The 13,273-nt window shown below is 40.3% G+C and overlaps 1 protein-coding gene across 1 annotated transcript in view; it reads left to right on the forward strand.

Moving 5' to 3' along the window:
- Positions 1-13,273, forward strand: part of LOC126209973 (pecanex-like protein 1) — a 299,631-nt gene that overhangs the window by 224,734 nt on the left and 61,624 nt on the right. The window contains exons 26-27 of the mRNA XM_049939084.1: positions 5,052-5,240; positions 8,091-8,284. Of these exons, the coding sequence (XP_049795041.1) occupies positions 5,052-5,240; positions 8,091-8,284 (383 nt within the window). The remainder of the gene's footprint in view (positions 1-5,051; positions 5,241-8,090; positions 8,285-13,273) is intronic.

Here is a 13,273-nt window from a genome sequence, read left to right on the forward strand (position 1 = left end):
GCGTCTTACCACCTAGTACCTGTTATCCCATTCTTAATCACCTTTCTGATCCTCTCTTAGAAAACAGGAGTTCAGGGGAGATAATTTTATCTTTTTATGTTATGTCTGATGATGAAATCGTGTGTAGTGCCATCTTGATCTTTTTTACTGTCACATCCTTAAATACGTGGACTACATATGATTTAGAACAGCAACAGCCGAGAACTCTGCAGGCCTGCAGATCCCTTGTGACTGACTGCACACTTCCCCACTACCAGATCACACTGCCTGAGTGAAAAGATAGGGAAACTGAGGGCACTGTGCATAAAATGGCAATGTAGTCGTGTGAGGAATGTTAAACATCTTTTGTCAGGCATAGTTTTGTATTATTCTTTGTTAGAAACTTTAAATGTCTGAAGCCCTGTAGAACTCATCTTGGAAGAGTGATACTATATTGTTGCTGACTATTGGTCAGAATACACCTACAAAAATAAAAAGAAAAGCTGATTCGCAACTACATTACAACAGCAGCATTGAGCGTGCCACATTGTTCTTTGTAAAATTCTTACAAATTTCGAGCAAAATCAAATGATGGAAATTCTGAGGTGGAATAACAGTAATGTGGAAGTGATAATTTGCTGCTCACCATGTAGAGGAAGTGTTGAGTTGCAGGAAGGTGCAGTGAAAAAGAAGGGATAGCAGGGTACAAAAACAAGAAGTCTTTATAGCATGTCTTTAGGGGTGGAATAAATGTTTCTTTCATGAGCCGCTAGAATTAAATTTTATTATCTAAAACTGCTCTACCAACACTGCAATGGCTACATTTCTCAACAACATAGGTTACAAATAAGACAATTTTTAACTGTTATTTAGTTATTTTTGATTTGCTGAAGACATGTTAAAATTTGTATCTGACACAAATAGTTTGCACGCAGCATATGCAGACAGTTTTGTTGTTTTTTTGCCGCTCAGGTTGCTACGTTGATGAGACTTATTTAGGATATTAATAATAATAATCATAATAATTTTTCACACCTACATTGATCGAAACATTGTTATTACTTTTTCAGCGTCATTATGGAGGTATGGAAACTCATATCAGAAAAACTTTGTAGAAGTCGTAGACAGTTTTAATGTAAATTTGTCTTTTGAATGGGAAATTACCTTACAGGTTGATCAGTTTAACTGCAGATGCACAGCGATGCTCTCAGATGTAATGGCAAAGACTTTCAAAGGCAGCTCAGTAACAGATGTTTTGCAGTGTCCTGAAAAACTGCCCCTGCCTTTTGAAACCACAATGAATTCTTCAAAATCCACACCCTTTCTTTAAAACTGCCAGAGAGCTTAGGAAAACGAGCAGTTTTCTTAGCCAGAAGTTGCCCGTCCACAGTGCAGTTTTCTTTTGAAATACTTCCACTTTCCCTGTCAAATGATAAATAAGATCTTCTCATCTTCCAGCATATTATTGAGGGTGTTAAAGTGTGCAGTCAAGTCCACCATCCATTTTGGATCATCTGATAAGGTTTCTCTCTCTCTCTCTCTCTCTCTTGCTGCCACCAAACTTAATTAATTCCCGCTATATCTAACTTTAATTTGTCCATTTCCCTTTTTAAAGTTTCTATCCTACCTGTCCAGTTAAGGGATCTGACATACCACCATCCAATCTAAAGAACACGAGTTTTGTTTCACCTGATAATGATGTCCTCCTGTTTTATATCTGGAACATTTCACCCAAAAGGTTGCCGTCATTGTTTAACCGTACAGTAGAGGTGCATGCCTTGGTAAAAATTAAGGCTGTAATTTTCTCTTGCTTTCGACCATTTACAGTACCAGCACAGCATGGCTATTTTGGCTGATATTACAAGGCCAGATCACTCAGTCATCGGGACTGTTATCGCTGAATTACTGAAAAGGCTGCTGCCCCTCTTCAGGAACGAAAAATTTGTCTGGCCTCTCAACAGATACCCCTCCACTGTCATTGCACAGTACGGCTATCTGTATCGCTGAGGCACACTATCCTCCACACCAGTGGTAAGGTCAGTGGTTGATTGGTGAGGGGACGATGTATATATTATTTGCACTAGTATATAACATCTCCATACTCTTTATATTTTTTAGCTCGGTTTGCTTTTCTTTCGCTCATTGCCAACTAAATTTTTAAATTCATTATTCATAGTGTTCTAAAACCATTCTATAGGAAATTTGTGGTGCCTGGCAATTATGGGATGATTTCTCATCCTTATCCTCTAAAAAAAACTGTGATTTCTATTAATTTATACCAATGAAAATAATAAGTTTTTGAAAATATAATGTAAGTGGATGGATAACAAATCTGCTCACAAAGCGGCAGTAGGAGAACACATGTATAAAAGGTATTAAAGTTTGCAAGCTTTTGGAACCAGTGGCTCCTTCTTCTGACAGAAAGATTGAAGGGGAGGGAAAAGGGGTGAAGGAAAAAAGAACTGGTGAGGTTTAGGGAAAGATGTAGAGTTCAGAAAAGTCACCCAGAACTCTGGGTTAGGGGAGACTTACCAGATGGGATTTAAGGATGGAAGATAGGGTAATACACAAAAAAGAGATTACTAACAAAACATTGTGCACAAGTTAATCTGATCTCCCCCCCCCCCCCTCCCCCACCCCCCAATACACTAGTTTCTCAGAACTCGGCAGCTTGGAACTGGTGCTGCAACATGTCTTTGGTTGTTGGTACCCATCTGGCCTTAATTTACATTAATTTCTTTGGTCTCGGCATTTCTTCACAATAACTATTCCTTTCTTCACTCCCATTTAGTTTTCTACATTTTTTATTTTCCAGCCTGTCTTTTTTTTTCCAACCCCCTCCCACCTCTGTCACATACAATGCACTTAGCTTTTTGTCCTTATTAACTCGTGCACCATTTTTTGGCAGTAATCTCTTTCTTGCATATTACCCTATCTTCCATCTTTAGGTTTTCAAATCATGTTCGGTGCAGTCTCAAAAATCAGTCTTTCCTTCTTAACCTGCGGTTCTGAGAGCCTTTTCTGAACTCTACCCCTTTCCCTAAATCTCACCAGTCCATTTCCTTCACCCCTCTTCCTTCCCCTTCAACCCTTTTGCCAGAAGAAGGTGCAACTGGCTCCGAAAGCTTTCAAACTTTAATACATTTTTATACGTGTACTCCTGGCTTCGGTTTTCCGAGATTCATTCACTGAGATCAGCTTCTCTTCACTCTGTGACTACTGCTCCAGAGCATGGTGAGTGAATTGCGGATGATACTGAAACAGCTGAATCTGTCGTTAATATGTAGGTCTCTCCCATAAAACTCCTCCCGGTAGCTTGGATTACAGGGGTACACGAAGACTTCTGCTGCCGCTTGGTTAGTAGATTTTTTTTATCTACCCACTGACATTATATTTTCAAAACCTGGATATTTTCATTGGTATAAATTAATAGGATTCAAAGTTGTTTTTAGAGGAGAAGGATGAGATTTTTTAGTGTCTGTTCTGTAGACCCATAATCACTGGGCACTGCATATTTCCTACAAAATGGCTTTAGAACAGTATTAACAATGAATTTAAAGATTTAGTTGTCAATGATAAGGAAAAAAAAAACAATCAACAGACAGTTTGCGTGGAATTCATTAATATGTACATCAAGATGCACTTTGAGTTAAAAAGATGAATATGGAGACATTATATATTAGTGCAAAGTAATGGACATGTAAGTTAAGTCATGGGATGTGATTTTTTGAAACTGGTTACAAGTCGTGGGGAAGTGTTAAATGTGCAACACACTGCTCCATCTTGTTGGAAATAACTTTCTGTGAGTTTGACGTCATATAGGTGCTCCAAAAATGTAAAAAGAGACCCGAATAAACTGTAGCGTCTATGTTCATATCAAAGAAAATGAGCCAGTAATCCTCGAACACACTTAACATTATCATCATCCAGTGGTGTTTCGTGGATGATACGGGGGTTTACATCAGCCCGATGCCTGCTGTTTTGTGTGTTGATGTAACCCGACAGATCGGTCCATGCATCATCTGTAAACCAGTTTATGGAGATGCTGTCTGGACATTGAATAAGAAACTCCTGAAATCATTGACAGTAAAATGTACTTTTCTCGTGATCCGTTTCTTGCAATGCTTGCATCATGTGCACTCCGTGTAGTTGCAGTGCCTATTCCATTGCAACTCTCTTGATGTATGCCACACAAAATGTCTGTCTCCTGGCTCAATTGACACAACAATTTCCTTGGAGAGTTGTCCAAGCGCCTTCGAAACTTATCAGGAACGTCTGCACTCAACAATGGTTTATGATTATCACTGCCACTGTTTAGTTCACCAGTCCTCTCCATCTTTCTTTCAGTCAATAAAATTGTTGCCTTTGTTGGAACATCAGGCACACTGAATTCTCTCTGGAATGCCCATTGTATTGGATCCAATGAGCCTGTCTTCCAGTCATGTTTTCACAATAAAGACCCAGTCTCGCAGTGTGTAAAGCCCATTTCTGCAACTAAAGACTGTGAACGAATGACTAATTTTCTCGTTATTGTCACGTGGTCCAAACTACACATGCACAGACTTCACAAACCGCAACTGATGAGGCTACAAATGAACAACACACCGAGCAAGCACGGCAGTGTACCAGACGAAGAACCCCGTGCTTGGAAACAACAAATGGCGAGTCATATTTCAGATCTTCACAGAGCTATTGAGATCATTAAAACAACTTTCCCATTTGTAAGAGCTTTCAAAGGGAAATAATGACCCTGTGAAGTAGTTCAGGTTTATACAGATCACCCTGTAGTTGAAGTTGTGTAACACACCATTCAGCAGAACTGGAGTATGTTATTAGCTGGAAGTAACATTAAGGAATGAATGTACAAGAAAATGTGTGTAAAGTCGAGTGCTTGACGTACACATAAGTGATTGAAAAATGTCGGTAAGCCTTCAGACGGTGTCCTCCTTTACTACTGAATAGACATACACCTGCACAGCTACTCTAGGGTTGATGTCATTTAATATTGTTATTGCTTTAACAGTTGATAAAAGACTAGTAGCAGTAGTCGATAGTGAACGCATTGTCTGCAGGACGGTGGGGCCCAGTCTCCCAGGGGGACTGCTTCGTGCTGGCGTCGGACTACCTCAACTGCCTGGTGCACATCGTGGAGCTGGGCAACGGCCTGGTTACGTTCCAGGTGCGAGGCCTCGAGTTCCGTGGCACCTACTGCCAGCAGAGGGAGGTGGAGGCCATCTCGGAAGGAGTCGAGGATAATGATGGTAAGTTTTCTGTGTGTGTGTGTGGGGGGGGGGGGGGGCTCTTTTCATTGAGGGGAAGGAGCTTTGCCTCTTGTCTTGTGTTGTATTACAACGTCCAGGTTGATGATGTATTACACGAATTCTGGAACACATTTTATTACATTTGCACACTGTCACCCAATGAATGTAATTCGATGTTATAGAAAATCAGACCAGCATTTTGACTAGACGCAGAGCCTCCTATTAAATAGAGCTCGGCACTTCATTTTTAATGGTATGAAGTCAGTAAAAGTTAACGAAACTTTGTGCGTATCCCAGTGAAGTGTTAAAGGATGGCTGTTATTCACAGTACATGTAGGATGGTCTCATATTCTCACAATAAGTGTTACTGGTCAGAACTAGAACAAAAAAAGATTACCTATGAGCCAAAAAATTATGACCACTGCCCACCATGAAACTGAATGCAACATGGTGGTGTTGCAGGGAATCATTCTGGCAACATAAGGGGCCGCAAATGGGCAAAATCCACTGATGTAAGTGACTTTTACAAACACCGATTCTTCCGGACTGGTGTTTGGGAATGAGCGTCGTGGAAACAGCGAATCTGGTCAGCTGTTCACATGCCAGTGTCATGAGCATCCTCGGAAAGTGAGTGAACGACAGTTAATCCGTGAATATGTGAAAGATACTGGAAATCCACAGCCTAATTTTTGGGTGTACATTGTATAAAAAGCTCCACAAAAGATATTTATTTACGGACACTGCAGTTTTGTCACATTTCTAAGAAATGCTACATTACTAATATAGGCCATTCACTTGTTATCTGACCATATTACAACTTGAATATTTTCACTGTCGAATATGGGTAATGGAAGTGTTGTTGTCTGCATATATTTACCATGACAGTTACTCTGTGAATATGTGAAAGATACTGGAAATCCACAGCCTAATGTTTGGGTGTACATTGTATAAAAAGCTCCACAAAAGATATTTATTTACAAGCACTGCAGTTTTGTCACATTTCTAAGAAATGCTATGTTACTAATATGGACCATTCACTCGTTATCTGACCATATCACAACTTGAATATTTGCACTGTCGAATATGGGTAATGGAAGTTTTGTGGTCTGCGTATATTAACCCCAAAGAAAAATCTTGAATTTTCGGTGCCATGTGAATAGCTCCCATTATGGTGTATTGTGGATAGTCAGTCATAATATAAATATTATGCTACTGTTAAGATATTGAAAAACTCAGCACACAAAAAATTGGTTGGTATTATGTATACAAGTTTGAATTATGTAGTAAAATCCTTGTTTACTGAAAAAAAGAACTCTGCTTTTAATTCATTTTTTATCGTTCATAGGTAATAAACTGGATAGTAGTAGTTCCCAATATAATGTGAGTATGTAGTGAACAGGGCTCTTTTGTGGTGTATAAAATATGTTCACAATAACGCTTTCTACGAGTGACAATTTATAAGAATTTTTCTAAATTATATTCCAAGGATAAATTGTTTGTTTCAGACAGGATAAAACAAACCTTCAGAAAGGAGGGTTTGTACGCGTGTTTGCAAAAATTAAGATTATGTTGGAACCATGAGTCTTGGTGCATCAAGATTACCAAGGAACTGCCAAATACATTAGCTGCCACAAAGTTGCATGCAGGACACAGCATATGTATAAAATTCAATCCAAAGCAATTGCTAAGCCTTTTCTCCCACTGGCACTCTCACAAATTTTCACACTCTGTGACTTGCCACACTGTCTACATTGTACAAATTTAGAAATTACATCTGATAATATCATCAGATTTATAATAATGTTTCTGCGCCCCTTGTCACTTACAGTAAATTCGTTGTAACTCTCTTGAAATGGTGAGAGCTTCTTTGATCATGCACTTGTTGAAGAATTACAATTAGAAACATCGTTGCCAGACGACGTAACCTCTTGTACAGAAAGCTTTCTAAACTTGTTTCCTCTAAATTGTCGTTTTTTGAAAAGGTCTCTACATTTCGCCATCTTCAATAAACACAACAAAACACATGTAAACAAGCACTGCAAACATAAGTATAACAACTACTCGCAATCACACTTGAACAAAACTAACCGCGTGTTTGAAAGCGTGTTGTTTACAAACAGAAGAAACAAAAGAATACCGACCGTTGCATTCCAAGGATAGCCAACACACTCGGGAGTTAAAAAAAAAAAATACAAGTAATGTGCAATGTAGGGGATATAAAAATCTAAAATATATGCAGAAAGGTGGATGACAGAAAAGTGGGAGTGGCACATAAACACACGTGGTAGGAAAATGCTATTAGAATGCTCGAAAAAAAAAAAAATTTTCAGCAAAATCCTTTTCAGAGTACTTAAATAAAACATTAATCTATTGAAATATGATGAAAACCGAAAATAGATTTTTTTCCCCCCACCTGAACCACATTGTGGTCCCCTTAATTGCCTGACAAAAGACAGAGGTTGCTGAGGGCTTTCATCCTTTTGGTTAAATGACACCTGCTGTGAAAGGAAAGTGCCTGGAAAATAGTGACAAGCAGTGAAATCTGTATAGTAGAATAAACATTAGGAAAGAGGTAGATAACACGGATAGAGGGGGGGGGGGGGGGGGACTACTGACAGCTGTGTTTGACCCACTGTTTTAACCTTAAATGAATTCATGATGGCTACAGTACCATAAGTAAAGAAGTTAAAATTAGGATGAGTTTTTATTAGAGAAGGATATGTTCTAGTGACAAGTACTGATGACGTAAGAATAGGAGGAGAGAAGGGATTTTATTTATCACAGAGCTGTTGCTGCTAAATAGCTTTTAATCCAACAAACTCACTCTACCAGTTCTCATAAATATGGCAGGGTGTTGCTGCTGCGAGCCGGGCCACCTGCCACACATGTTGAGCGCCAACGCGGCCTTCTCCCAGCGCTGGCTCGCCTGGGAGGTCACTGCCACCAAGTACGTGCTAGAGGGGTACAGCATCTCGGACAACAGTGCTGTCTCCATGCTGCAGGTCTTTGACTTCCGCAAAGTGCTCATAACATACTATGTCAAGGTGCGTGACTACAGCTTTATATCTGGTAATCGCCAAACGCTATTTTGTATTTTTGTGAGTCTGTTTGATTGCCTGTGAGATGCGTCGCAAAAATTGTGTAAGTTAAACGGTTGCATTTGGTATTAAACACATTCTTATATTTTTTCAATATTCCAATACTGGGAAGTACTTGTCAGAAATATCAGCATATGACACATAGTGATAAAAACAAACAACTGTATAGAATATTCAAAATTGGATGTAGTGTGCTACAACAATATTCTCAACATGTTTTAGTTATTGATTTGGGCAGTTCACTACCACTTATGAATTTGCTAATGCTAAATCATGTTTGTCATAAGTTTAGATGTATTTGCTGATGAAAGAATTTGTCAAACTGAGTCGTTTACTGACAAACTTCCTTGTTTCTGGTGTGGATCATGTTCGGTGGTGCTGTGACTGTCAAAGATACATTGCCTATCATACACTAAACAAGACTTTAACGTCCTTGCTGTATGCATATATAGGGTGTACTAATAAAAATATGTGCATCGGTAGAAATTTGCTTTGATGACGTTCGATGTAAAAACCAGAATCCAAGACATTAATATTGTAACACTCCTACTAGGTTGTTAAGCTAAATATTAATATGACTTGTGTTTTAAAAATACATAGGAGCATTTTGCAATGATTATAGTTTAATGCATGTCAGATGGAAGTTTTGACACACACGCACACACACACACACACACACACACACACACACACACACACACACACACACACACACAATGACTTGCGTATCTACAAAATACACTCCTGGAAATTGAAATAAGAACACCGTGAATTCATTGTCCCAGGAAGGGGAAACTTTATTGACACATTCCTGGGGTCAGATACATCACATGATCACACTGACAGAACCACAGGCACATAGACACAGGCAACAGAGCATGCACAATGTCGGCACTAGTACAGTGTATATCCACCTTTCGCAGCAATGTAGGCTGCTATTCTCCCATGGAGACGATCGCAGAGATGCTGGATGTAGTCCTGTGGAACGGCTTGCCATGCCATTTCCACCTGGCGCCTCAGTTGGACCAGCGTTCGTGCCGGACGTGCAGACCGCGTGAGACGACGCTTCATCCAGTCCCAAACATGCTCAATGGGGGACAGATCCGGAGATCTTGCTGGCCAGGGTAGTTGACTTACACCTTCTAGAGCACGTTGGGTGGCACGGGATACATGCGGACGTGCATTGTCCTGTTGGAACAGCAAGTTCCCTTGCCGATCTAGGAATGGTAGAACGATGTGTTCGATGACGGTTTGGATGTACCTTGCACTATTCAGTGTCCCCTCGACGATCACCAGTGGTGTACGGCCAGTGTAGGAGATCGCTCCCCACACCATGATGCCGGGTGTTGGCCCTGTGTGCCTCGGTCGTATGCAGTCCTGATTGTGGCGCTCACCTGCACGGCGCCAAACACGCATACGACCATCATTGGCACCAAGGCAGAAGCGACTCTCATTGCTGAAGACGACACGTCTCCATTCGTCCCTCCATTCACGCCTGTCGCGACACCACTGGAGGTGGGCTGCACGATGTTGGGGCGTGAGCGGAAGACGGCCTAACGGTCTGCGGGACCGTAGCCCAGCTTCATGGAGACGGTTGCGAATGGTCCTCGCCGATACCCCAGGAGCAACAGTGTCCCTAATTTGCTGGGAAGTGGCGGTGCGGTCCCCTACGGCACTGCGTAGGATCCTACGGTCTTGGCGTGCATCCGTGCATCACTGCGGTCCGGTCCCAGGTCGACGGGCACGTGCACCTTCCACCGACCACTGGCGACAACATCGATGTACTGTGGAGACCTCACGTCCCACGTGTTGAGCAATTCGGCGGTACATCCACCCGGCCTCCCGCATGCCCACTATACGCCCTCGCTCAATGTCCGTCAACTGCACATACGGTTCACGTCCACGCTGTCGCGGCATGCTACCAGTGTTAAAGACTGCGATGGAGCTCCGTATGCCACGGCAAACTGGCTGACACTGACGGCGGCGGTGCACAAATGCTGCGCAGCTAGCGCCATTCGACGGCCAACACCGCGGTTCCTGGTGTGTCCGCTGTGCCGTGCGTGTGATCATTGCTTGTACAGCCCTCTCGCAGTGTCCGGAGCAAGTATGGTGGGTCTAACACACCGGTGTCAATGTGTTCTTTTTTCCATTTCCAGGAGTGTAGATGAATACAGGATTAAGGTCAATGCTCTAAACTGGCTAACATCATACTTACACAACACAAAACAAAGGGTAACAATCATATCAGATGCAATGAATTATTATTCTAAATGGAGTACAGTATCTCAGGGTGTGCCTCAAGGCTCCATTTTGGGGCCAATCCTGTTCCTATTCTATGTAAATGACTTACCCATCAATATAAATTCACAGCCAGTTGTGTTTGCAGATGATGCTTCTGTTTAAATTGAAGATGACAATGCAGAAAACATTCCAAGCTCAATCGTAAGCATGCTGGTACCTTAGAAAACTGGTTCCAGTTAAATGGGTTGAAACTGAACATTGCAAAAATCCATATGGTACATTTCAAAACCAAACATTCAAAATATGTGGAACTTCAAATACAACAAAACAGTCAACCTATGAAAGAAATTGACACGGTCAAATTACTGGGAGTAAATATGGACAAGAACTTCAGCTGGAATATACATATTGACTTCCTATCAAATAAACTAAGCAGTTTTGCATTTGCAATGCAAATACTAGCAAATTCCACTGACTTGAGTACACAAAAAATTGCTTATCATAGTTATTTTGAATACATCATTAGATATGAGATAATTTTGTGGGGGAAGTTCAAGTAATATATCTCAAATATTGAAATTACAAAAGAATATTGTCCGATACATGTGTACTGCACGGCAAATAGAGCCTTGTCGCCCATTATTTTGGAAACTACAAATCCTAACTGTTCCCTCCATATACATTTATGAAATTACAATCTTCCTCCATAGCAGACAAAAATTATTTGAGGAGGATCATATTAACCATACATTTAACACAAGAAACAAAAATAATTTTATGCTACCCACAAACCAATTGAAATTATATGCACGGACTCCACAGTATATGGGGATGACAATATATAACAAGTTTAATGGGCAAAAACATATTTAATATGAAGCCAGAAATTTTAAAAACGAGGCTACCGCAAATACTGTGGGAGAAATACTACTACTAAATAGAAGACTTCTGGGAGGATGAAATGGTAATTTGAGCAAGGGGTAATTAAGCATTAGATTTTATTGTATGTGCATATAACAAAATTGTATTATTAACAATATTATGAAAAGGAAAGTTGCTACTCACCACATAGCAGAGATGCTGAGTCCCAGATACACACAACAAAAAGCCTGTCACAAATAAAGCTTTCAGCCAGTAAGGCCTTACTGTCCGAAAACTTTATTTGTGACAGTCTTTTTGTTGTGCGTATCTGGGATTCAGCATCTCTGCTATATGGTGAGTAGCAACTTTCCTTTTCATAATGTTGTTACATTCCATCCTGGCTTTTCCATTGTTTGAAAATTGTATTATTATTAGGAAGCTGGTTGTTAACATCAGGTGTTCTTTGTTTATGGTGAAATTCTACCACAATTTGATGTGTCTCCTGTACCTGAATCAAATGATTTAGATTATGTACAATATAAGACAAATAAACCATAATTAACAATTCATCATTACAATATTGTTACAGTGAGGTTGTCATTAACTTGTATTTTGTAATTTCAATGTGTCACACCCTGATGTTCTAATAACATTTTAAAATAAGAACCAGAAAACATTATTAAGTATTTGAATGTATGCTGTGATAGGATAAGTAAAAGTTCAACTTCTACTGATCACTTTCATTGAAAAACATTGCTTCTTGTGCTGTACAATAGATGTGGCCGACAGAACTGCCAAAAACAGAATAGCATGCTAGGCTACCTGCTTGCTGAACCATGCCTGTGCCCACTCCACGATACCACATCCTCCTGGTACAAGGAGTGTATTCACTACCCTGTTGCAGCGTATCCCAAACTGTTTTCCACGGAACACAGGTATTCTGTGGTGGGAAGTGAATAAGTGCTCCGAGAAAAACTGTTGATAACATGGTGACCCCCTCCCCCCGTGATGATACTAATCGCCAACTCAGTACTGCAGATGCAGTAAATTAAGATCACAACTGCATGATAATTAAGGTTAATATCTTGAAACTCAGAATGCAGCAGTAAGAACTCGTCATGACTGCTTACTGATGTCAGTTTGTTTTATGTACTGTAGTAAATATTATTTCTTTGTGTTCTTTTAACTCATACTTCTATGTTAAAAAAATGAAAGTGTCAAACACTCAGTGCAGTGATACATCTGGAGAAACGAAAGGAAAAACTAACTGGAAGTTATTTTGCTGTATATGCGCTCACATAGAAACAATCTGCTCCAAATCTGTAAATAATATTCATATAAAAGCAGAAAAAATTAAATTTCATCACACTCACCGAAGACATTTTTCAATGAAAGGAAAATCACCTAGGTTGACAAAGCTTTACTTGATTGCAGCATGTAGCTAACTATAATATTATCAATATAATAGAGGGAAACATTCCACGTGGGAAAAATATATCTAAAAACAAAGATGATGTGACTTACCGAACGAAAGTGCTGGCAGGTCGATAGACACACAAACAAACACAAACACACACACAAAATTCTAGCTTTCGCAACAAACAGTTGCTTCGTCAGGAAAGAGGGAAGGAGAGGGAAAGACGAAAGGAAGTGGGTTTTAAGGGAGAGGGTAAGGAGTCATTCCAATCCCGGGAGCGGAAAGACTTACCTTAGGGGGAAAAAAGGACGGGTGTACACTCGCACACACACACATATCCATCCACACATATACAGACACAAGCAGACACAAGGTAAGTCTTTCCGCTCCCGGGATTGGAATGACTCCTTACCCTC

Source organism: Schistocerca nitens, chromosome 10 (genome assembly GCF_023898315.1).
Source record: "Schistocerca nitens isolate TAMUIC-IGC-003100 chromosome 10, iqSchNite1.1, whole genome shotgun sequence".
Classification (NCBI taxonomy): Eukaryota; Metazoa; Arthropoda; class Insecta; order Orthoptera; family Acrididae; genus Schistocerca; species Schistocerca nitens.